The sequence below is a fragment of the Theobroma cacao genome, chromosome 2 (assembly GCF_053813885.1).
Source record: "Theobroma cacao isolate CCN51 chromosome 2, ASM5381388v1, whole genome shotgun sequence".
Classification (NCBI taxonomy): domain Eukaryota; kingdom Viridiplantae; phylum Streptophyta; class Magnoliopsida; order Malvales; family Malvaceae; genus Theobroma; species Theobroma cacao.
Window position 1 is genome coordinate 49,912,414 of NC_142640.1, and position 22,877 is coordinate 49,935,290.

A 22,877-nucleotide genomic window follows, 5' to 3' on the forward strand; every position below is an offset into this window, starting at 1 on the left:
CAATCTTTTATTGTTTTTTTTCCTTTTTGAAGATGACCCACTCTGCCAATTATTATTGAAATTTTAGGACATGTATCTAACCTAAAATCAATTGATAGACGGAGAGATTTTTGTTATATTTATATGTTCACACATAGGCAATACAAACCTATCATATGCCATGAATCATCGGAGGAGACCCATAAAGACACCAACCAATGATCAATAACGACTGCTTTAATACCATGTTAAATTATATGACAAACATTCAACATAAAACCATTTGATAATAGGTGGAGATGCCTTGTCTATGTATGTATGTCTAAAATACTTTTAATTAAGATAATCCTAATTTAATAGATATGAGATTTCTTTCATTTCACAAATGGTCCTATAAAAATTATCTTCGAGCTGAACCGTGTTGCACGGTGAACATCTCTTAGATTGAGGGCAGCAAAGAAAGCCGCACATGCATGGTTTTCACCTTTGTTGTCCACTAGGGTCAGTGGTAATGCAACCCTGGTCGTCCAATGAATTTCACTCCATATATTGAGGCCACAAGGTTCATTCCCAGAATAGTGGATTGTGGCCCTAAAGTCTCCCACATGCACTCGTTTTTCATTTTATTATCTGAGGAACTTCAGTTGCATGCCAAAGTTTCAGGTGTTGGAGCAGCACCCAGGTATCCAGTAGATTATTCAAAACATTTGAAATGGATTAATGGGGTGTCCAACCAAATAAAAACTTGAACTCATTTGAGCAATATCTTGCTAATAGTTTATAACACCTTTAATCTTTTTAATTAGTATGATTAGGATCCATATACCTTTTCCTTTTTATCATCCTTTAAAACAAAATTTTCCTGGATATAAAATATCAGATGGACTCTTTATCTGACCAGTTGTGATCAGAGGGTTAAGACTGCTTTCTTTCCAGTCAAAGACTTCTTTGTATGTACATGAATACCCTCTCTTTTATGAATGAACTCTTAACTTTCAAAAAAAAAAAAATCAGGTGGACCCAACATCTTACAAGAAACTATGATATAAAAACAATGATGTTGCTTAACTGAAGTAATGAAAGCCAACGGAGAAACAGAATCCTGGAAATGGAAAAGCATGGAAATGATACCACAAGTTATGGATAGCACTAATCATAAAGTGAAAACAATCATAACTTTAGCTGACAAGGCCTTTTACATCAGCAACAAACTTTAAACAGACAAAAAAAATGATAGAAGTACTTGGAATTTGGAAAGAGATAAACTTAGAACATCAATATTTCTGCAACAACAGCATTGTGATGATCTCAAGCACTTTTTCCTAGGCTTTTGTTTAGAAACCTGAATGTGAGAAAAGCATCTGCAATTATTATCATAGTTGAGTATTCTTCTGCAGTAGGAGATCAAGATCAGTTTTCTCTTTGTAAGGGTAAGTGGGTAGTTTCCAGGAACAATTACATAAGAAAAGTTATTGATATTGTAACGATCCAAACCCAACCACTGGTTCAGTAATTTTTTGGATCTAAATCACGTGACTTTCAAAAGCTTAAGTTCAAGTTGCTAATAGTGGACATCAGATGTGGGATTTTGGGATTTTGGTATCACAATCCCACCCACTTAAATCCTTGATGCTCTCATCAAGGCCACACATCACATTCACAGAACCAAGAAGCTCACATCGGATTGGCGCAGATTCTGATATCATTTGTAACAACCCAAGCCCAACCAGTGGTCCAGTAACTTTTTGGGCCTAAACCACGTGACTTTCAAAAACTTAAGCTTAAGTTGCTAGTAGTGGTGGGTTTGGATTATTATATAGGTCTTAACAATCACATTCACATCAGATGTGGAATGTTGGGTATCACAAATATACAGATGATTTTACTAAATTTCTTGCTTCGAATATCAATCAAAAGCAAAAGCCAGATTATGTACTAAAGTTTTGAATTCTTAGTGTTCTTATCCAGATATACCAATAGAGTTGTGGTTCAATTTCAAGGACTCTCTTCCATCTGGTCTGAGCATTGACTTCGCATCTCCATCTTGAATAATCAAACACTATTTCACCTAGCAGGATTTTCAGGCTGCATACAATGAAACAGTTCTTGACATTTGATATGTTCAAAAAGCAGATGAATGAACTTTCCATGTGGTAGGCAAGGAGTTAAGTCAATATTTTCTCACCACCTGTTTTCCACTCTGCTAGTGTGAGCGTTTGTATAAATCTAGTCATCCCTACATTACATGACTCCTAATATTAATGCCTATGATGGCCTGTGGCCAGCATTCCTTGGACTTCAATTGTTGGAAACTTTCTATTTTGATTCTAATACATAGTCTAAACTTTGATTTTGAAACAAATATGACAGATAAAATGGCATGTCCTGGGTTCCATCATAGCACATGAATGTAAGCTAAAATGTTGGAAAAATCTAATCATCCACCAAATATAGTGATAAAGAAGATTGTGCCTGTCATGGTATCTCAAAAATATCAGTTTCTTTGTAAATTTTTGTACATGATGGTTGGATAACAGAGAGAACCTGGCATCAGACCTTGGTACAATTCTTACAAGGGCCTGGAAAGAGTATAATTGAACTTGTTTACCACAGTTTGATTTTAGCTTGAGCTCAAATTACTCATGCTTGAGCAAATATAAATTCACCACTTCTAGAGCCTATCAAATATGTAATGTCTATATGTTGGTGTCTCTGCCTGTCATTAGATTTGTTTATAATGAAATATCATTTCTGCCACTTTTATTAAAAAAATAAAATATCATTTCTTACCCATAATATTGAGGAATGGTGGGAAACTGTCCGCGGCAATAACTGAAGGCAAACAAGTTACATATGAACATTTGACTCAGTGATTAATATATGATCTCTGTTAAAAAAAACAAGCATTCAAACGTCACTTCCTCGAATAAGCTTATAGCAGTGGGCATACGGTTTTTAAGTTAAACAGCTTGATAAATTATCTTGTATACATACCTTTCACCCATCCAGAGGAAAAATCAGCCTCGTCATATATATATATATAAAGCATGGATCACAAGCAAACAACCACGGCAACCAGGTAGAGGCACCACCTTCCGAAGAAGCTGTTTTCTATGGGCTCAAAGCCTTATCATGTTCCTTTCTCCCTCTGATATTGAACGTGCAGTTAAATTCGTAATGTAACTGAAAAATGGTAGGCACCTTAAAGCAACCTATTCTATAGCACTTCGAGCCAAAACTAGGAGGGAAGCCAGTAGAACTGAAGGCTTGATTTACTCCCATTTTTTCAGCCTGGCAACTTCGACTCCCATGTTTTGAAACAGCTTGTCCAAATTGTCAGTAGGTTTGCCAAACATGGGTTCACAGTTCCCGGTTGGAAATTGGTGGGAAGCAAGCCTTGGTTCTACTGGCTTCCCTCAAAATCTTGACTTGCAATGGAACTGCTCTAGTTTCGGGTGCCTTCAGGTTCTTATCTCGCTTTTAAAGTTACCTTATGAATGTAAAGTTGCACATTCAATTTCAGAGGGAGAGAAGAACCTGACAAGGCATCGAGCCCCCATTGAAGCAAGTTCCTAGGAAGCTGATGCCCCTGCCTGGTTGCTGTTTCTCTGCTTTCAAAACAGTTCATTTTGTGCCACTCTTGAACCTCAAAACATAAAATCAATCGAAGGCGGTAGCACGGGAACGAGGATTCACGTGTTTGGGTACAGAGTCGAAGGTAAAACTGAAAACCCGGTTTTCGATTTTAAAGAAGGGATGGAGAGCTTGAGGGTGAACCCGGGATTGTCGGCGTACGCGGAGGACCCGGAAGGAGCTGCGGATTCGTTGAGAGAGCTTTTGGAGTTTGGGAGGAGGAAGGTTCCGAGAAAACTGTGGGGAGAGACGGGTTTGTTCCTTGCTTTGCTGCACACAATTCGAAATGACCGTCAAAGAGAGGCAATATTTTCAAAATGTTTCACAAAAGAAGAAGATCGTGGTGTTCGAATCTCAGAAAGAAAAGTTGATTGAGGCTAACCCAGAAGAGCTGCCTGTGCAGGGAGGTTGGAGAAAGAAACAATGGAATGCAACTGCACATCAATGGGATGCTGCAGTTCGTGCAAATGGTAGCCAAACTGCTGAGCTTTCTCCTCAAGGGTGGGCAGGGAGACAAGTTAAAGATGTAAGAGTTTGTCCTAGTGAAGAAAGATTATTGGTTGAGGGAGGCAATAATCGTCTGTTGATCCTTGCGAACTCTGCTGAATTAATGTCAGAATCTGAGTATAGTTTACGTAGAGTACATGTAAATCATCAAGGCTATGAAGGCTAGTACCTCAAAAATCCCAGCAAGTGTTATAAACTCGAACTCAAAGTTTTGAGCAGCTTTGTTAATATCAGACAGAAATGTCCTGCTTGTCTCATTGCTTATTGCATAAACTCCTAACAAGGATTGATCTTTCTTGATCCATAAACGTATAGAGTTGTTTATCTGACTTTTATTCTGATATCTCTCACCTTACTAATAAAAAGCTTGGGTTACTATCCATGCCAAGTGATTCATAGATGGTTAACAATTTCTTTTATGGAGGTGAAGGTTCCCACTACACCTATAAAAGACCCAGCTACCAAAATGGCAACAATTATTACCAACTCGAACCCAAATTTTCGAGTAGTTTTGTTAATTTTAAGGCAGCAGAGGCATGGTAGTAATATTGAGAGGATGACACCTAAGAATGATCCGATGAATGCCATTACGTAGCCGAAAAATGGGAAGGTTAAGGCAACAATAACCGTGCTGATGACAAGAGCTGTTCTAACGAAGATGCTTAGAGACCTCCTATTGCGGAAGAGTGATTTTTCTTCAATGGCTATAACTATTGGAGCAGTTATGATAGCATATTTTGTGAGGGGATTGATTAAAGTTGTATAGATTGCTATTTTTGTGCTGATCTAATTGATAAGGAGGTTTAATGTCCCTTGAGACTTCAGATGTTCTCCATACATCAGGTAGCCTAGAACAGCCATTGATCCATAGTTGATGGTGCTTGTGACGAAGCAGACAAGTAAAACCTGCAATAAGATAAAACACAACATGAAAGAAATGATGTTGATACAGAACAAGATCATGTGTAGTTCATACAGATAAAATCCATGACAGATTTTGCAGGAAATGGTCTCTTTCCCCTTGCATCTCTAAGTAGAAGTCTAGAGCATTGTTTCTTACCTTAGAGAACCGATTTCTGTCTCTCATTGAGCTGCATAATGTGGGGAAAACTGGATGCCCACAATAACAAAAGTTAAACATGCCTATAGCAGTAGGCATTCCTCTCCAATTCAAAAGCACATTGCTTTTATGGAACCCCACTCCGTCCACTGCTCCAATCCAAAAGATGCAAACAACAAGTAAAAAAGAAGCCAAAACCCCACCTGCAGAAACATAGGCAAGCATACCCAAACTCTTCAACCATGTAGTTGGCAGAATCACCAGGGAAATCAGTAGAACAAAGGCTTGCTTCCCTCCAATTTTCAGGCCGGCAACTTTGAACCCCATGTTTGGAAACAGCTTGTGTAGATTGTCACCTTCTAATATCAGAAACTCAACTGCAACCAGGTACAGCTCAAGATACATGAACAGCGATACAATTGCCCTCCCTTTATCCAAAAGCTTGCTCACCTATATCCGGATAGGTTTTGATGAGCGGGTTCAAATCCATGCAGCGTCGAAGAAGTAGTCCTGTGTACCAACAGAGAACAGCTACCAGGAAAAAAAGCAATAAACTTAACCATCCTCCTTGAGAAAGTGCATATGGAATTGACAGTATTCCTACGCCTGTGAGACAGAGTAATGAGCTTGATGTTAGCCATGGGAAAATGGAGCATTGATAAATTTCAAAATAGAAATAACCAGATAAAGATCAACCCTATCAGTTGTTAATACAAAATTCTCTAATGCAAAATATTGGCTTTTAAATATTGACCAATGAAAGTGATAACTCAAATTCTTTGGTTTCATCATATACTGTAAAGAAACAGAAACCTTGTTATCCAGGTGAACTGGTATAGTTTACGGCGCCTTTGGGTGCTTTCTTTTCTGCAGTTAACCCAATGAATTTACCCTGCACGTTTAACATCATAGAAAGAGAGATACCTGTTAAGGCATTGAGCCCATTGAAACATGTTTTAAGGAAGCTTGTGCCTCTGCCTTGTTGCTGTGACTGTGGAAGCTCATTTTCCCTCGAGGTGTCCATCTTTTGCCACTCGCAACCCACAATGTATGTTGCATATACATATAAAAGAGGTTTGTTGAGAAAAATTAGGAAATAAAATATTATAATGTTAAAAACTTGCCGAAAAACAATGAAAGACCAAATCAAATAGTGGTAGAATATATTTCTTTACCAGAAAAAAGACTCACTCAAGGTTATATATATATATATATATATATATAATGTCGCAACAAACAGCCTCCTTCACGCTTTAAAGGAATCCTGTCTGTATCTCCCTTTTAGATTGATCGTGTCTCAAGCAACTCACTACAGCCGTTAATGCCAAACAGTCCAGTGATCGTGTCTTAAGCAACTCACTACAGCTGTCAATGCAAAACAGTCCAGTGATCGTGTCTTAAGCAACCCACTACAGCCGTCAACGCAAAACAGTCCAGCTCACGATCAAGTCCTGTGCATAAATTCCTGCTTCCAATGTCCAAATTTGGAGGAGATAAGGCATTTCCTTTTTGACTCATGCAACTTTCATGCATCCCAACCTACATGTTGCAAGGATTAGTCTATCTGCTGTTCCATTAAATGAAGCAGCTGTTTATAGAACTTAAACATTTCTCCATCAGCAAATTTTAGCTATAATTGGGTGCTTCACACATGGAGTTGTAATGCAGAAGGAATGTACATTTTTGTTCCAGTCTTTCCAAGATTATGTGGTAGAATCTGAATCTATCAGAGAATTAAGTTGGGAGGACACTGCAGGAATACTAGTCCTCATCATCATAATTTAATTCCTACCAGAATAAAGTTTTTTCCTGGTGAATGGTAAAAGATGATTAAACTATTTGAGCATCAAGCACTAAAAATTTAGCCCCACAACCCTGTATTTTTCTGCATTTTCTTTTGATACTGCCTGTAAACAACTCTTCCAGTAACTGTCATGCAATTCTTTTAGACTACCTTGCTCCCGGAAAGAATGATTCCTAGAAAAGAATCAGAATTGATGACTTACCGGGGAAAGCATGTATATCAAAGGGATGGAATATACCAGAAAAAAAAAAAATTGAATTTTACTCAAAGCATTTTATCAACTTTAAATCACAATTTTGATGACAGAAAATAAAGATGACAACAACAACTCTAGCTTTATGGACTGAATCAGGATAAACATAAAAGCCTGATGAAGGTTTAGGATAGCTTGTGCAGTGAATGCAGGCTGCAAATATGCCTGCTCCAAATGAACCCTTCGGCTCAGAGATATCGCAGTCAAAAACTTCATTAAGAGGATTTACTGACAAGGCTGAATCAAACCTTTTCCCAAGTCTTGCATCTTCTGATATTTTCCGAAGGCGAGAGAAAGGAAAAGATCACACAATCTACTCTCATCATTCAAATACAATGAACAACCTTACAACAGTGTGATCCAATATTCTTATCTTAACATAACTACTATGCCAAAACAACCCTACATCAACCTTTTGTGATGTGAAAGTCATGAAACTACCCTTCACCCTCTTTCCACTGCTCATGAGATCATAAGATAATTATTTTGCCAGCTTTTAAAAAAGGGGCCAATAAATTGGAAAAAAAAAAAGTTTTGCTTGGGGGAAAGGAAAGGGATATAAAACATAAAAGTTCATCTACAAAGTAAAGAGGGCTTGATCATGCTTGTCTCCTAGACCATATACAAAGATCAGCTACAATCTTTTATTGTTGTTTTTTGTTTCCTTTTGAAGATGATCCACTTTGCCCACTTTGCCGATCGAATCGATTTTTACTAAGTTATTATTAAAATTTTTGAATATGCATGTAACCAAAAACTAATTATCAATAGACGGAGAGATTCTTGCACATTTAAGAAATACAAGCCTATCATATGCCATGAATCAACGGAGGAGACCCATGGAGGTGCCAACGAATGAGAGTAAAATATCATGTTAAATTTTACGATAGACATTCATGATGTCTTGTTTATCTTTGTATGTCTAGAATACTTCTAATTAACATAATTTTAATTTAATAGATATGATTTAATAAAACTCCATAGTTTGATTTAACATCATGAAAAATAATAGGTTCTAGTATACGAATCAAATTAGATTCAAAAGTCTTTTACGTATGAGGAAAGTATTAGCACCCTAAGCTCTTTTAATTGATACTCTATTAATTATATGTCCTTTTAAGCCTTATTAAATAAAATTCGATTCAATATTTTAATTCTATCTTCTTTTGCTATTTCTAATTTATTAGTTTTTTGAAATAAATAAAAATTCTTGATGAAAGAAACCACTTTTAGTTTTCTTGAGATTTCATCATAGGCAAACTTATTTACTTAATTCTATAATTTTATCTTTTAATTTATTCCTTTCCCTATTTTTAGTTTATTAGTTTTCCAAAATAAAAAAAAAAATTCTTGATATTTAAAATTTCCCAAAATCTCCCAAACACTCATGGTAAAGTTTTGAAAAATTTTCTCACCTAGACATTATCAAAAAACCACTTTTGGTTTTCCTGAGATTTCATAATTGAAGAATTTATTTATTTAATTCTATTCTAGTTCAATATTTGATTTTTATTTTCCTTATATATTATAAATAGATATCTTGCAATTGAAAATTTTCTAGAATCTCCCAAACGCTTATGATAAAATTTTAAAAAATTTTCTCATTTAGAAATTCTCAAGAAACTACTTTTGGTTTTCTTGAGATTTTATCATTGGAAAAATTACATAAATTATGTATTAGCTCCTAATTCTGAAAGACCAAAAAATAAATAAATAAAAATAAAAAAATCTTAAAAGAGAATAATTCAAGATATTTAAAAACTAAGCCCATTTTCCTAAATCTAAAAAAACCGAAAATTTCAACACTCAAGAAACTCCACCACTCTTTTTTTTTTCTTCCTCTCCGACTTTCTTTTAATCTGAGACTTGGCTATATTTATAGCCAATGTATTGTATTTCTATTTGAATTGGTTTCTGAATTTCGATTTGCCCTTAATCTTTTTTGAACTTAATCTAAAAGTCCTATAAAAATTATCTTCGAGCTGAACCGTGTTGCACTGTGAAGATCAATTGGATTGAGGGCAGCAAAGAAAGCTGCACATGCATGGTTTTCACCTTTGTTGTCCACTAGGGTCAGTGGTAATGTCAACCCTGGTCGTCCCATGAATTTCACTCCATATATAGAGGCCACAAGTCATTACCAGGATAGTGGATTGTGGCCCTAAAGTCACCCACATGCACTCTCTTTTCATTTTATTATCTGAGGAACTTCAGTTGCATGCCAAAGTTTCAGGAGTTGGAGCAACCCTAACACTCAGGTATCCAGTAGATTATTCAGAACATTTGAAATGGATTAATGGGGTGTTCAACTAAATAAAAAATTGAAATCATTTCCAATGAGTAATTCTTTTATTTGTTTGATATTATATTGAAACACATTGATACTTTAAAAAAAAATTATATCAAGCACGTATTAATTTTTTTCTTAATTTTTAATAAATTTTAATGAATAAACAACATATGAACTAAATATTTTATACGTTTTTTTTCTTTCTTATATTATATATCTTCATGATAATCAAGCAGTTGAATATTTCCAATTCATTAATGAGAAAACTTGATCTAATTCAACTTAATTCAAATTAATTTAAATATTAATAATTCAAAATCAAAATAAAATCCAAAAAAAATGAAAATTCAAAAACCCAATCCTTCTTACTCTAAAAGTGCGTATTCAAAATGAGTAAATTAAAATGACTCAAATCCAAAATACTAATTTTTTATGATTATTTTAATAATTAGAAAAAAAACAAGGGTGTTTCTGCAATTAAACCAAAAGATAAAAGGACAATTTGCAATTAAAAAAAAAGGCGCGATCTATCCAAACCGGTAATTTGGTCTAAGATCGGACCGAACCGGAAGTGTTTCCCTGTGAGTAAATAAGCTGTGGAAAGTTGAAACACAAACTCAAAAACAAATAAAAAAAACAAAAAATATTCAGATAGGAGAGAGAGAGAGGGCTGAATCCTTTGAATCAAAGCTCTCTCCTTCTCCAAATCAATCCCAATTTGAAGAAAAACCCTAAAAAAAATCCTGATTCTTTCTATTATATCCTTTTTTTTTCAATTTCGATTAAAATTTCAATTGTTTTCATAAAAAAAGGATTTGGGTATTGTTTGATAATCACATGCTCCTTCCTTCCCAACAATATTTGTTGATAGGTTGATGCGACGATCGCATGCCCGAAATCGGGTTGAATCGAAATCCAAATCAAATACCAGTACACCTAAAATGGACCCAGTTAGGCTCCAAATCCGACCCAACACCCGATCCACCGCTCTGTTTTCCAGAAACCCTCGTCAAACCAAGCCAACCCCATCTTTCATCGCAGTATCAATCGCCACGTCTCTTGCTTTGGTGATTTTTATTTACATTTTCCTCTTCTCCACCAAATATTCCAAGAAGTACGGAATCATAATCGACGGCGGCAGCACGGGGACGAGGATTCACGTGTTTGGGTACAGAGTCGAAGGTAAAGCTAAAAACCCAGTTTTCGATTTTAAACAAGGGTTGGAGAGCTTGAGGGTGAACCCCGGATTGTCGGCGTATGCGGAGGACCCGGAAGGAGCTGCAGATTCGTTGAGAGAGCTTTTGGAGTTTGGGAGGAGGAAGGTTCCGAGAAAACTGTGGGGAGAGACTGAGATTAGGCTAATGGCGACTGCCGGTTTGAGATTGTTGGATGTTGAGGTGCAAGAGAGGATTTTGGAGGAGTGCAGGAAGGTGCTTAGGGTGTCTGGGTTTAAGTTTCACGACGACTGGGCTTCAGTTATCACAGGTAATATAATGTGGATTGTTTCGAGTGAGTTTTGTGAGACAATGTTGGAAAATTTTTATGTGTTTCTGTTTGGGACATGTGAGGAATAGAAGAGTAGTGAGAGGTCTAAGTTCATCTTTAGTGATAGAAATTATTTGGATGATAAAACATGATACTATGTCGATAGACCTATGAATGCAGATTGAACTGCTCTTATAAATGAGCAATGGCTAAAGCTATGAGATTGTCAATGTTTTATGATGTTTTAATTTTGAGCACTTGACTTCTTCTGAGGCGCTTATATGATGGAAATGACAAGGCCATTTGAGTACTTGGGCATGTTTTGAGTGAATTTTGTAAACCAGTGTGGGAAAACTTTGATTTTGTTTTAAAAGGGAAATGTGATAAGTGGAAGAGTAGTAAGAGTGGTTAATCTACGGTTTAGGATAATAGTTTATGGGTATTGATAGAGCTTATTGATTTAATAGAATTTGAACTTGATAATGTCTTGTCAATAGGCCTATTACTAAATGCCAATTAAAGCTATTGTCCCTGCAATATTTTGTGATGTTCTCATTTGGGTAGTTAACTTCTTCAGGCTTGTAGGAGAAGTAACTAAACATATGCCAAAATGTGGCTGGAGTTTATGATTTAGTAGTCAACTTCTAACCTACTGCAAAAAGATCTTTGATTGTTTGCAAGCAATTTAGCAAAGATGGATGAGATCTGGTAGCGCGATATTTTTAATTTGCCTTCAGTTGGAGTGCTTTTGGCCTCCCCATGCTATAGTTTAGGCAGTAATTGAGAAATAGACCACTATTGTCATTTTCTTTAGGTGAGACCTTAAATGATGTCACATTGTAGATTCTTATGTAAGAGTGGGTGTCTGTCTTGGTCCATTTTGAACTAACGACACGTATCAGAGGGAGAACCAACAAAAATGATAGCGATAACTTCTTGGGATATTATAGATGTCGGCATTCCATCTTTTTGTCTGGTGGCTATATTAGTATATAATTTGCTATGTATCCGAAGCTTAAATAAGGATCAGCTCTTGTAGTCAATGCTGGAAATCTTACAATCCTTGTGTTTGTATTATAGTTTCTAATCACTGATCCACATTTTTGAAGCTAAGTTTGGATGCTATTGTCTTAGGCTCTGATGAAGGGGTGTATGCTTGGGTTGTTGCAAACTATGCGCTTGGTACTCTTGGAGGTAATCCTCTGCATACAACTGGGATTATTGAACTTGGCGGGGCATCTGCTCAGGTTTTTTTCATCCATAATTCTTTGCTGCTTCTTGATTCTTTAATTTGGAATATTTCTATAGTGTTTTGATAGAGTTAAATTGGATTCTTCCACACCAGAATTTGCAAGTCATTCAAGCTTCTAATTATTGACACCAAAGTACGAGAGTTCCTTGAAGCTATTTCTTGTGTATTGAGAAATTACATCTCAAATTAGTTTGTAATCCACTGGAAAAATTTATTTATTGAGCTTATTAACTATGAAGCAGGTGGTGAGTGTGAGCCATGAACTACATTTTGTTGATATTCCTGAAAGACTACAAGTTGATGTCATTTCAAGGAACAAGAATTAACATGCAAAAATTTATGGTTGGGAAAGACATCACTTACATTTCAAATAATTTGCAAGTGCATCTGATGCGCTGGCTTGTAAACAATTTAGCATATGTGTCCTTGGCTTGATGCTCTTAAGATGTATAAGTTGAGAAGCTCATCTAAGTTCATGATTAACTTCGCAGCTATACTTATATTTCAGGTAACCTTTATCCCTAGTGAGCCTATGCCTTCTGAGTTCTCACGCTCCATCAAGTTTGGGAATTTCACTTACAATCTCTACAGCCACAGCTTTCTTCATTTTGGCCAGGTAATCTTTGCATGCATTAGCTATTCTTCTACTTTTTTGCTGGTTATAGTTGCTATGCTCGTGTGTTCCAAGTGTAGGCATCTTATTCCACAAATATTATGGTTTAGTTTTTTAACGAACTTTGTTGCTAATGAGATGCTTTGGTATGCTTTGCACAGTTAAACTTAAATGGACTGAGAAGATTTTTTTTATATAAATTGTGGAAGTAGACATGACTGATTGACTGTCCTTCTGCCAAGTGTTTTTCTTCATCTTTTTAAAACAATAATGATAATTGCATATCTAACTTCTAACTAATGTTAGTGTTGTTTCAATATGGTTTTGCATTGTGATTTTTGTAGTATTTCATTACCGATTCTGTCAGGAATTCAAACTTGATCTAGGAGCTTTTAACTTTTGTCATTTTTGCAGAATGTTGCACATGAATCATTGAGGGAATCACTCATTAAACGAGATTTCAGTCCAGGTATGTTTCAATGCCTTTGCTTTCTGCCAAAGTTTTGCAGGCTTAGAAGTGCTTGAAGAAGTCTTAAAAGGTACTTATAGTGCCTTGAATTCAAAGTAGGAAATTCAGTCATGCTGAGGTTTACTCTAATCATCTTTGTGAGTCTTCCAATGTTAAAGGTTGAGGAAGAGATCTAAATTTGATATGAGCACTATTTATATATTACAGTTTTGACTATTTAGGCTGGGTTTGACTGTTTAATTTTGAAAGTTGTTTTCTTTTACCTTTGGTCATTTATGGCTATTCCTAATCGACATTATGAAAAAGGTTGTTAGAATTAAAGTTTTTGTACTGCATATTTTCATAGGATCTTTGTTACTTTTGATAGAGATGGCATGGAGTTGGTTAAGTTATTATGTTTGTTTTGCTCATTTTTTGTTCCTTATCTCAATGCAGCTGCTGACTCTCTTCCTAAGGAAATGTATATAGATCCTTGTACACCTAAAGGGTACTTGCCTGAGTCATCGAAGCTTTCGCTAGTTTCTATGGCTGAAAAAAGTAAATATATTTCTGAACTTCAAGCTAGGGGTAACTTCTCGGAGTGCAGATCTGCTGCACTAATGCTGTTACAGAAAGAAAAAGGTTAGAAACTCTCTTAGAACCACCACATGTATTGCATTGCTTTGTGCCACAGGATGATAATCGTTATATATTCTGAGATGCAGAGAAATGTTCCTATGATCGCTGTTATTTGGGGTCAGTTTTCATGCCTAAGCTTCAAGGGAAATTTTTGGCTACAGAAAATTTTTTCTATACGTCAAAGGTATAATTATAATCTGTCTTTCTTACTGGCTTATGCATACTTAACTTTTGCCTCTTTTTATATGCCTTACATGGATTTTTTTAGGAAAAATAAGCACACATCCTAAACCCACGCATTTAATGCTTGAAATGCACTGAGTTTCTGTTTATGTAAGTCTTCCATTTCTTTGTGTGCCTCCTGCTGTGATAGTTCTTTAGGTTGCGCCAAAGGGCCTTTCTTTCTGATCTAATGATAGCGGGGCAACATTTCTGTGGAGAGGATTGGTCAAAATTGAAGAAGAAACACCAATCACTTGATGAGGAAGATCTGTTGCGCTATTGTTTTTCTTCAGCGTATATTGTGGCCTTGCTTCATGATAGCCTTGAAATTGCTTTGGATGATGAAAGGTATGTTTCATTCTTTACTGGTTAAGACTCAAAAGCAAACAGGCTAGATTAGTTCAATTCAATGACTTAGTAGGGCATTGTGGCTTTCCTCCATATGAAAGTATTGAATAGGTGTCTTGTATCTTGGGCAGTTCGTTGATAGATTATTCATTCTCTGAACTGAAATTTCACTAATGGGAATTTAATCTTAAGCAGGATCACCTTTGCTAACCAGGTGGAAAATATACCACTAGATTGGGCCTTGGGAGCTTTCATATTGCAGAGCACAACCAACTCGGATGTGCAGCAACCTGACTGGATAACTACCATTATCAGCAAAGATTCACCCACACTGCTTTCCATCATTGCAATTTCTGCAATATTGATATTCATAGCTTGGTCTATATCAAAATGGAGGAAGCCCCAGTTGAAGACAGTGTATGATCTAGAGAAAGGGCGATATATAGTTACTCGTATAGGTAGAAGTTGATAGCATTGTCGAAAGGAGATTGAACGCATCCTTATGGTTTTGCAGTCAAGGAGATGTCTTATGGTATTATCTTTATGCTTCCTTGCTTTACTGCACCCTCTTAAGACCACCATGTCAGTGGGAAATGTAAGATTGTATATCATTGAGTTTTGACATAGGATTTAGTGTAACAATTTCATTGGGAACTAGGATAGAATATTAAGATTCCCATTTTTGTATTTACCAGGAACCGAAACCCTTAGTTTATTATACCACATCCCTTTTTATTTTACCTATATACTACAGGATATAGATAAGGAGTGTATCATGGATTAGTTGTGGGGGGTATTCTCGGAGCTGTGGTTTCACTGCTTCATGAAATGGGTCAAAGGTGTGATCTTAAGGCTTTGTTGTTGTATTGGTATGGAAAAAATATTGTTCATTTCTCAAATGTTTGTTCTCTACGTATCTCTCAATATTCTTCTTTGTTCATTCATTCCTTTGGTAACCAACAAAAAAAGCTGAAAATTTAATGTAAAGCATAGAGGAAAAGCAAAAGAAAGTGACATGGAAAAATTGCTGTATATGGATTGGATTGATGTCTAAATCTTGACAGCTTGATTATAGTTGGACTCATTTGATTATTGTGGTTAAATCATTTGCCATATTCAATCAAAAGTTCCATCAAGGGTAGTGCTAAATCAGGTTAAAAGGTTGTAAAATTTAAAAATTAATAAACTTTATAAAATTTTAAAATTCAACCGACAGTATATTGTATAATAACCCGAAACAAAATTCATATATATTATCCAAAATCGATTATACTTACTAATTAACGTATAAAAATTCGAGATTTGTCATGTATAAATTTTTATTTAAGATGAAGTAAATACACTGTAAAAGTCAACCATCTTCTCTATATCATAGAATCCCAAATGCACCATCCTATAGAAGTGTTTATTAAAAGTGCAAACAAGTTGATCTAAACCAACGTAATATCATTATTTATTGAGTCTAGATAAGGCTTTGACCATTCACTTGGATGAGAAATGGGCTATTAAATTTCTTTTTGCTTGATAGGAACTAAATCTAAAACATTTTGTCCCTTGTTTCATCAATTTGCATGAAGAATTCAAATTGCATTTATTTTTTGGTACAAATGAAAATGAAGATGCATTTGTTAAAGCAGAAAAATACTATTTTCGTTACGATTTTCTTGACCGGTGCTTTAATCGTATTTTTTAAAAATAATTAATATTAAAAAAATATATTATTTAATATAATAATTTTAGAAAAATATTTTTAGAATATCCATCACTTTGATTGCTTCACTTTGACCAAACCCTTGTTTTTTATATATGATAAATGATCATCCAAAAGAGAATTCACCCAAATCCCATTTTGGTTAGGCCATTGTCCTAGCCTACCTTCATAATAAGGAAAGTGACATGCATGTCTGCCCTAGATCAATTGGGTCAAATGCCCTTTTCCTATGGTTACCAAACCCATAATATATTAGTTAATACAACTATTGTAAACATATATATACATCTATTGTTGTAGAAAGAGACAAAGAGAGAATAAAGGTAAATGCTTTGATGTTTAATAAATAGAGAAAAATAGAATTAAGGGTAGGAAATGAAAATTGAGTCAAGAAAAAGATACCCAAAATTCAAAATTAGGAATTTGATTTTAGCACATATATATAAAGATTTTAAAAAACTAAATAATTAAATTGGTTACCATTCAATTATTCTTTTATAAATTTAACTATTATAAATTTTCATATAATTATAATTTATCTTTAAAAATTCATAGTAGAAAGAGGACAACAAAAAAACCCTTTTAGGTCCCAACAAACATAATTATTAGGTAATTAAAAATAAATAGCTAAAAAGCAATTAAAAATGGAAAAAAAAAACAAAAAAATATAATAATTGAGTTAATGCTTGATGCCGGGCGCCAGCCGCCAAACCCGACAAAGCACCGAAAGAGAAGGAGGGGTCAGCCAGCTAACGCGTCGATGGCAAATACAAAATCCCGAAAATACCCTCGGAGCCGTTTGAATTGACGTCACCAATGTTTCTCGACCTTGATCCCTAATCATATTAATTATTCGTATTTTCGTATATTAATTTTATATTATAAATATAAATTATTAATCTAATTTTATCGGGAATTTATTATTCGTATTATTCGTGTGTCTTAATCTTATTTTATAAATCGAATCCGATATAATTAATTAAAAGTATCAAAATTTTAAATACATATATTTATTAATACGGAAATATTTTGAATTTTATAAAAAAAGTATAAAATGTGGGAGCATGGAAAATTTAGAAAGGAAAAACGCGTTGGAAGGGAAAAAGCTTAATTAGAAAATTACTCTCCTATTTCTTCGTTTTCCTTAATCAAATCCCCCCCGTTTTCTCCGCTAGAAGGTAAAATATTTTCAAGAATTTCGTTAATTTTTTTTTCTTCTCTGTTATTAGATTCCTTTTGATTTTCTTTTTCTTTCCCCATTCTCTCATTTGTTCGGAAACCTCCGATCCGCTGCTGTTACTCAGCGCGATCCCGGGTTTCTTTTTTCGGATATCATTTTGGTGAATTTTTTTTATTTAACTTAAAAGAATTTTTTGAAAAAAAAAGGTTTTGATTTTTTTTAAAATTTGTAGAAATTATGAGTGATCACCTGGTGTTGTATGTGGACCGTCTGGTAAGGCCGGTTCCTGTACAGTCGTTGGAGTCGGAGGCTGGTCCTTCCACGGAGATTTCGGGACCGTCGTGCTCCGTGGAGGATAAGGAGAAGGAGGTCGTCCGAGGAGGCGAGGAGGAGGAGGACGAGGAGGAGGAGGAGGAGCCGCTGATTCATGCCGCGGAGTGCCGCATTTGTCAGGAGGAAGATTCTATTAAGAATCTGGAGACTCCTTGTGCCTGCAGTGGCAGCCTCAAGGTAATTTCATTTAAAATATATATACATATATATATTTTGTAATTTTCGTTTATTTTTAGTTTTTCATGATAACTTGATCAAGAATATATTTCCTTTCGGAAATGTAAAGTGCATTTTTTTTTCTAAAGCTTTCGAATGAACCTAATACTTGCTTTGGAATTCTTAATGCTATATGAAATGATTTTTTTTTTAATATGCATTTTGCTGAAATTCTATATGTTTTGAACTGCAGTATGCACATAGGAAGTGCGTGCAGCATTGGTGCAATGAGAAAGGAGATATAATCTGCGAGATATGTCATCAGGTATCCTCTTGCCTTTATCCTTTATAAAAAGTTGTCATTTTTTTTGTTTTGAGAAACATGCATCGCCTCCATGCAATTCTTATGTCCCCCTTTTAAGTTGTTAGAAGATTTTGAACTAGCACTTTTAGGCCTTTTGTGTCAGTAAAGAATGGAAAGTTTGTGGATTTTGAAGTAAGGAGTTGCACATGATTGTGGAAGAAGTTCAATTAACTGCTTTTAGGAAGAATATTAACTTTTGATTGATGAGAAGAGCTCGTGTTACAAGCCTTGGCTTATCATGTAGCGCTTTTCAATGTTGTTTTACTCCTCGGCATTTATCACAAGAGTGGTTCAATGTGCCATCTTTCAGGCATTATTATCTCTGTTCACATATGTTGTTATATTATTAATTTATGTTTAGTGGCTATTGACATTTGGTTCTCATGGCTCCTTGCTGATATATTCTTTATTTGTATCTGCTGTGCAGCCTTATCAGCCTGGTTATACTGCTCCACCTCGTCCCCATACTGAAGAAACCGCTATAGATATTGGGTAAGTTTGATTTTCTGACATGTAACAAATGTTCTATGCAATGGTTGGTGGTTGGTGACTTTTTCTATTGACAAAATTGAGTGTATGCTGTTTGATTTGTAAAGCATGATGTCCATGAAAAACTTTGCTCTAAATTTGCAGTAGAAATATTAATCTGTATGATCTGTTCGGAGGATTCCATTTTAATCGTTTGTGTAACTGTCTTATAGTGGAGGCTGGACAATCTCTGGCACCCCTCTGGATTTGCGTGATCCTCGCCTCTTGGCCATTGCAGAGGCAGAACGCCAATTTTTGGAAGCAGAGTATGATGAATATGCAGCATCAAATGCCAGTGGAGCTGCATTTTGCCGTTCAGCTGCTCTAATTGTAAGCTTTTAGTTATGAATCTGCTGGACATTTTGAATTTCTAATCATGTTTTACATGTACTGCTGAACATCCTTGTTGTAGTAAGTTTAATTCCCTGAAATTGAACCATTGTCAATTCTACATGGTAATATATTAGCCATGTGTCAAGGGAACATTTTGACAAATTGATTTGGAGAAAAGAGTTTGCTTAGATGTCTGAGCTTTTAACTTGAAGATCTTTATGTTCATAGTACATAGTTTTGCTCTTTTTTTCCTTATTTGGGCATGGTTATTGCATACAGTGGAGGAACCTACTTTTTACATAATTTTTGGGTTTTAGCTCCCAACTTCCCTCCATGTCAAGGGATGCTTGGGCCACAAGAGCAGTGATGCGATTCCACTTGGGCCACAATGGCAGTGGTCATCTCAGTTATTATTTCATGCCAACAACTTTGCTTTTGGTTCCTTCCTTTTTCTCCCTATAGTTGGGCATGTTTTGCATAAACAGTGGACAGACGTTATACCATCCTTTTAGGAGCTTCAGCTCCCAACTTTGCTGTCTGGTGGAAAACCACCCAGATTCTGCCTGGGCCACAAGCATCTCAGTTGAAAATTTTCATGCCAACAACTTTCTTTTGATTCTTTTATTTCGTCTTTTTTTCTTAATTTTAAAAAGTTTATTTTCTTACATGAACCATGTAATTAAGATTTGATTTTAAAATGATTGATTTTTTTTTTTTTTGCATTTTTGTCAGTTAATGGCGCTTCTGTTATTGCGGCATGCATTGACTGTTCCAGATGCTGATGGAGATGATGATGTGTCTACTTTTTTCTCTGTAAGTTTTAACTAAAGCTGCATTCGCTGCTGTTATTTCACCTGTGCACTTCTTAAGTATTTAGCAATTAGCATTACAGGCATTACACCATTGAGCCATTTTTCTTAAAGTGCTTGGTTTCTTGCAGCTTTTCTTGCTTCGAGCTGCTGGATTTCTCTTGCCATGCTACATCATGGCTTGGGCCATCAGTATATTACAGCGCCGAAGGCAAAGACAGGTTATTGTCTCATTACTTCTACTTTAATTTGAAATACCATGTTTGTTTCTCTTCCAGAGGAAGCTAGAAGGGAAAAGCAGCAAGCTAAACAAAGATTCTTTATACATACATACATATATATACATACATACATACATACATACATATATACACATACATACATACATATATATACATACATACATATATATATATATATATATATCTTGTGGCTTTTCTTCAGATCTTGAAACCATACATCATAGACATAGTTTGTATTTGAGTTGATATTGAAGCTTGTACCATTATATGTAGCAGGAAGCAGCAGCGTTGGCCGCAACACAGGTTGCTTTTGTGTTACAATCTGGGCAACGTAGGGGTATGCAGTTTACCATTGCATCAGGACCAGCGGCGACTCCACACCAGGAAAGTGTTTGACTTAAGAGGAATACATGAAGGTCTGGCACTAACATTATGTTGGTAGTTGAAGGGTCAATGAGAACGGTTCCCCTATCAATAAACCTGGGAAGGTTTTTATTTTTTATCTCCAAAATAGATGGTTGAGAAAGATGTGGAGAAAGTTAAGGTAGCCTTCAGTCATTTCCATGTCATGTACACATCATTGTGTATATGTATATATGAGCTTCAAAGCATTTAAGCTCGAGCTACCCAGGTCTTGTGAAATGCAGAATTCTCTCCATCTTCAGTTCCAATGTCCTAGTGTGCTTTCTTTTCCGGTCATTACTGTTTCAGTTAAAACTGTTATGTAGTAGTGCCGTTTGTGTCTGTTGTAGGATACCGTCCAAAGGGGACTGGGATGCAACAAAAGAATGAGAAATTCATAATTCATGTACCATGGTAAGTTTGAGATGCTTTTGGGCGGGGAGAAAAAAGTGGCAAGCATATATTCTCATCATGATCTATAGGAACAATCCTTAAAGTAAAGGCAGTCGAGAGCATCTGCCTTTAACATATGTTTTTGGGTGACATTCCGTTCTGTAGTCCTTCCCCCTTTCTGGTTTGTGTCCGCGAGTAAAAAACTTATTCATGCACACAGATACGTTATTGACTCGAGTTGCTCGACAAGATATTCACATAATTTCATGAACAGAAAAGGAAACATTATTTAAGTTGATTATGTCGAGACATCGATGTCGATTTTAGGTATAAAAAGAAAAGAAAAGAATCAAAACAGGGAGTAGTTCAAAGAGTTGGAAATGGTCTGTATCAAATTAGGAACTCGGGCACTTTATCTTCTTTAACTTTGCTTTGTTACACTTCTTTGTCTTTATATATATTCTTTGCATGGTGGCTTGGTCCAGGCTGACTGCGGATGGACTCATTGCACCACAGAGGAGACTGTCGAGGGGAGGCTGCTCGACGAATTGGGCCCTTTGGTTTTGAATCAAAGTACTGAAAAGTTACAACTTTAAGACCAAACCCTTCAGAGAATCTACAAAAGCCGTAATTTGGCCATTTTTTTTCACCCTTTTTTAATTTTGGGGTTTTCCTTTTACTAATAAGTAATAACAATATTCCAAAGTGGACAGGGTCCTGGCCAGGATTCAATTGATTTTGGTCATGGAAAACCACCTTTAACAGCTAGAACAACCGGCGTATCCAATCAAGTACATCTAACCTTAACCAAGTACTCACCCGTACCAAAATTTAAGGCAAAATCAGGTCCCACTCTTTATACATATAAAATAATAGATAAAATGAATGTGGATTAAATTATGCATTCTATTATCGAAATATAAAAAAAAAAAGGAATTTGATCATAATTCTTTATGAATATTTCAAAATCAATTAAGCATGCTATTTGTATGTCACTTTTATAAACACATCTAATTTTATACATTTAACCAGAAGTTACTTATAAAAAAAACCTTAGCTTGAGAGTCAAATTTGTTGGCAAGTTATCGACAAAGACTTAATCACTAATCTCGAGAACTGGAAGTACTCAATTCGTGATTATTTATGTAGACATAAATTTAAAAATTAAGTTTTTTCAAATAATGAGATAGAAATTTATAATAAAATCATGGATAGTCAAAAACATACCTAACTTAACCATAGAGTTTGAATCACATGTCACACAAGGCACTGATTCTATTCCTAAGATGACATCCATCAAACTTGTCTAACAACAGGGTTGAAGCTGAGGTGGAATGCTTGGACTATGACCAGCCACCCCTTTCACCTTCACCATCGAAACCCCATCACAGAACTTAGGGTAAAGTGCTCAAGAATGTTATGCTTTGAGAATGTTCCAAGTTGCATGTGATGTTTTTGCATATATCTTAAAAACAATGGCAACCAAAAAGAAAAAGAAATAAAGGAAAAGATAGTCTACCATGAATAAACGAGAAAAAAATAAAATAAAAATTTAAGTTTAAACAGATTAAGGGAAGTGGGTCTTATCTGAATCATTGGATGGGGATTAAGAATTTTGTTGGCTGCCCAAAGAAGAGAAGGGAAAAGAAAAGGGCATAAAGAAAACACATTCAGCTAAAGAAACCCCCCAGAACTGTTTTATTTTTGTTGCATGGGGAAGAGAGCCTGGAAGTCTAAAGTGAAGAGGGGGGGAGATCCTTAGAATGGACATAAAGCAAGTGTTTGTTTCCTTTTGGGGGCTGTTCTGTTCCAAATTTTTGATTCTTTTTTTAAAACCACTTAGCTTGCTGCTGTTGCAATCTAGCAGTTGTAGGTGGTCCATGGCTTCTGTCT

The 22,877-nt window shown here is 35.5% G+C and overlaps 2 protein-coding genes, 1 long non-coding RNA gene and 1 pseudogene across 5 annotated transcripts; 3 read left to right on the top strand and 1 right to left on the bottom strand.

Moving 5' to 3' along the window:
* Positions 1–2,985: 2,985 nt before the first annotated feature.
* LOC18610397 (amino acid transporter AVT1I-like) lies at positions 2,986–6,715 on the bottom strand (annotated as a pseudogene). The gene is made up of 3 exons (XR_016024691.1): positions 6,104–6,715; positions 5,180–5,785; positions 2,986–5,025 (listed from the first exon to the last, which is right to left on the bottom strand). The product of XR_016024691.1 is annotated as an amino acid transporter AVT1I-like (transcript).
* A 3,419-nt stretch (positions 6,716–10,134) lies between these two features.
* LOC18610398 (putative apyrase 6) lies at positions 10,135–15,432 on the top strand. Its single transcript, XM_007046032.3, has 8 exons — positions 10,135–11,011; positions 12,146–12,258; positions 12,772–12,879; positions 13,291–13,345; positions 13,781–13,966; positions 14,050–14,147; positions 14,337–14,533; positions 14,729–15,432. Exons 1-8 carry the CDS (start codon positions 10,402–10,404, stop codon positions 15,000–15,002), a joined length of 1,641 nt encoding a protein of 546 aa, XP_007046094.3. The 5' UTR covers positions 10,135–10,401; the 3' UTR covers positions 15,003–15,432.
* On the top strand, positions 12,260–12,599 carry LOC148764392 (uncharacterized). Its single transcript, XR_016024734.1, has 2 exons — positions 12,260–12,396; positions 12,506–12,599. It is a non-coding gene; the product is annotated as an uncharacterized LOC148764392 (long non-coding RNA).
* Positions 15,433–17,263: 1,831 nt separating the features above from the next.
* LOC18610399 (uncharacterized) lies at positions 17,264–21,000 on the top strand. Of its 2 annotated transcripts, XM_018116432.2 has the most exons (8): positions 17,264–17,422; positions 17,657–17,934; positions 18,167–18,238; positions 18,705–18,769; positions 18,979–19,135; positions 19,871–19,951; positions 20,079–20,168; positions 20,466–21,000. In XM_018116432.2, exons 2-8 carry the CDS (start codon positions 17,662–17,664, stop codon positions 20,583–20,585), a joined length of 858 nt encoding a protein of 285 aa, XP_017971921.1. In that variant the 5' UTR covers positions 17,264–17,422; positions 17,657–17,661; the 3' UTR covers positions 20,586–21,000. The 2 variants fall into 2 exon arrangements, with proteins under 2 accessions (XP_017971921.1, XP_088659972.1); XM_088803846.1 differs by lacking the exon at positions 17,264–17,422 and having other exon boundaries at positions 17,429–17,934.
* The last annotated feature ends 1,877 nt before the right edge of the window (positions 21,001–22,877 follow it).

Excerpts from the sequence above, each read along its gene's own strand:
- LOC18610398 (XM_007046032.3), top strand. The coding sequence starts at position 10,402 with ATGCGACGATCGCATGCCCGAAATCGGGTTGAATCGAAATCCAAATCA. Across the intron at positions 11,012-12,145 it reads CTGGGCTTCAGTTATCACAG|GCTCTGATGAAGGGGTGTAT; the intron begins GTAATATAATGT and ends CTATTGTCTTAG. Across the intron at positions 13,967-14,049 it reads GCTGTTACAGAAAGAAAAAG|AGAAATGTTCCTATGATCGC; the intron begins GTTAGAAACTCT and ends TCTGAGATGCAG.
- LOC18610399 (XM_018116432.2), top strand. The coding sequence starts at position 17,662 with ATGAGTGATCACCTGGTGTTGTATGTGGACCGTCTGGTAAGGCCGGTT. Across the intron at positions 19,952-20,078 it reads ATGTGTCTACTTTTTTCTCT|CTTTTCTTGCTTCGAGCTGC; the intron begins GTAAGTTTTAAC and ends GGTTTCTTGCAG. Across the intron at positions 20,169-20,465 it reads AGCGCCGAAGGCAAAGACAG|GAAGCAGCAGCGTTGGCCGC; the intron begins GTTATTGTCTCA and ends TATATGTAGCAG.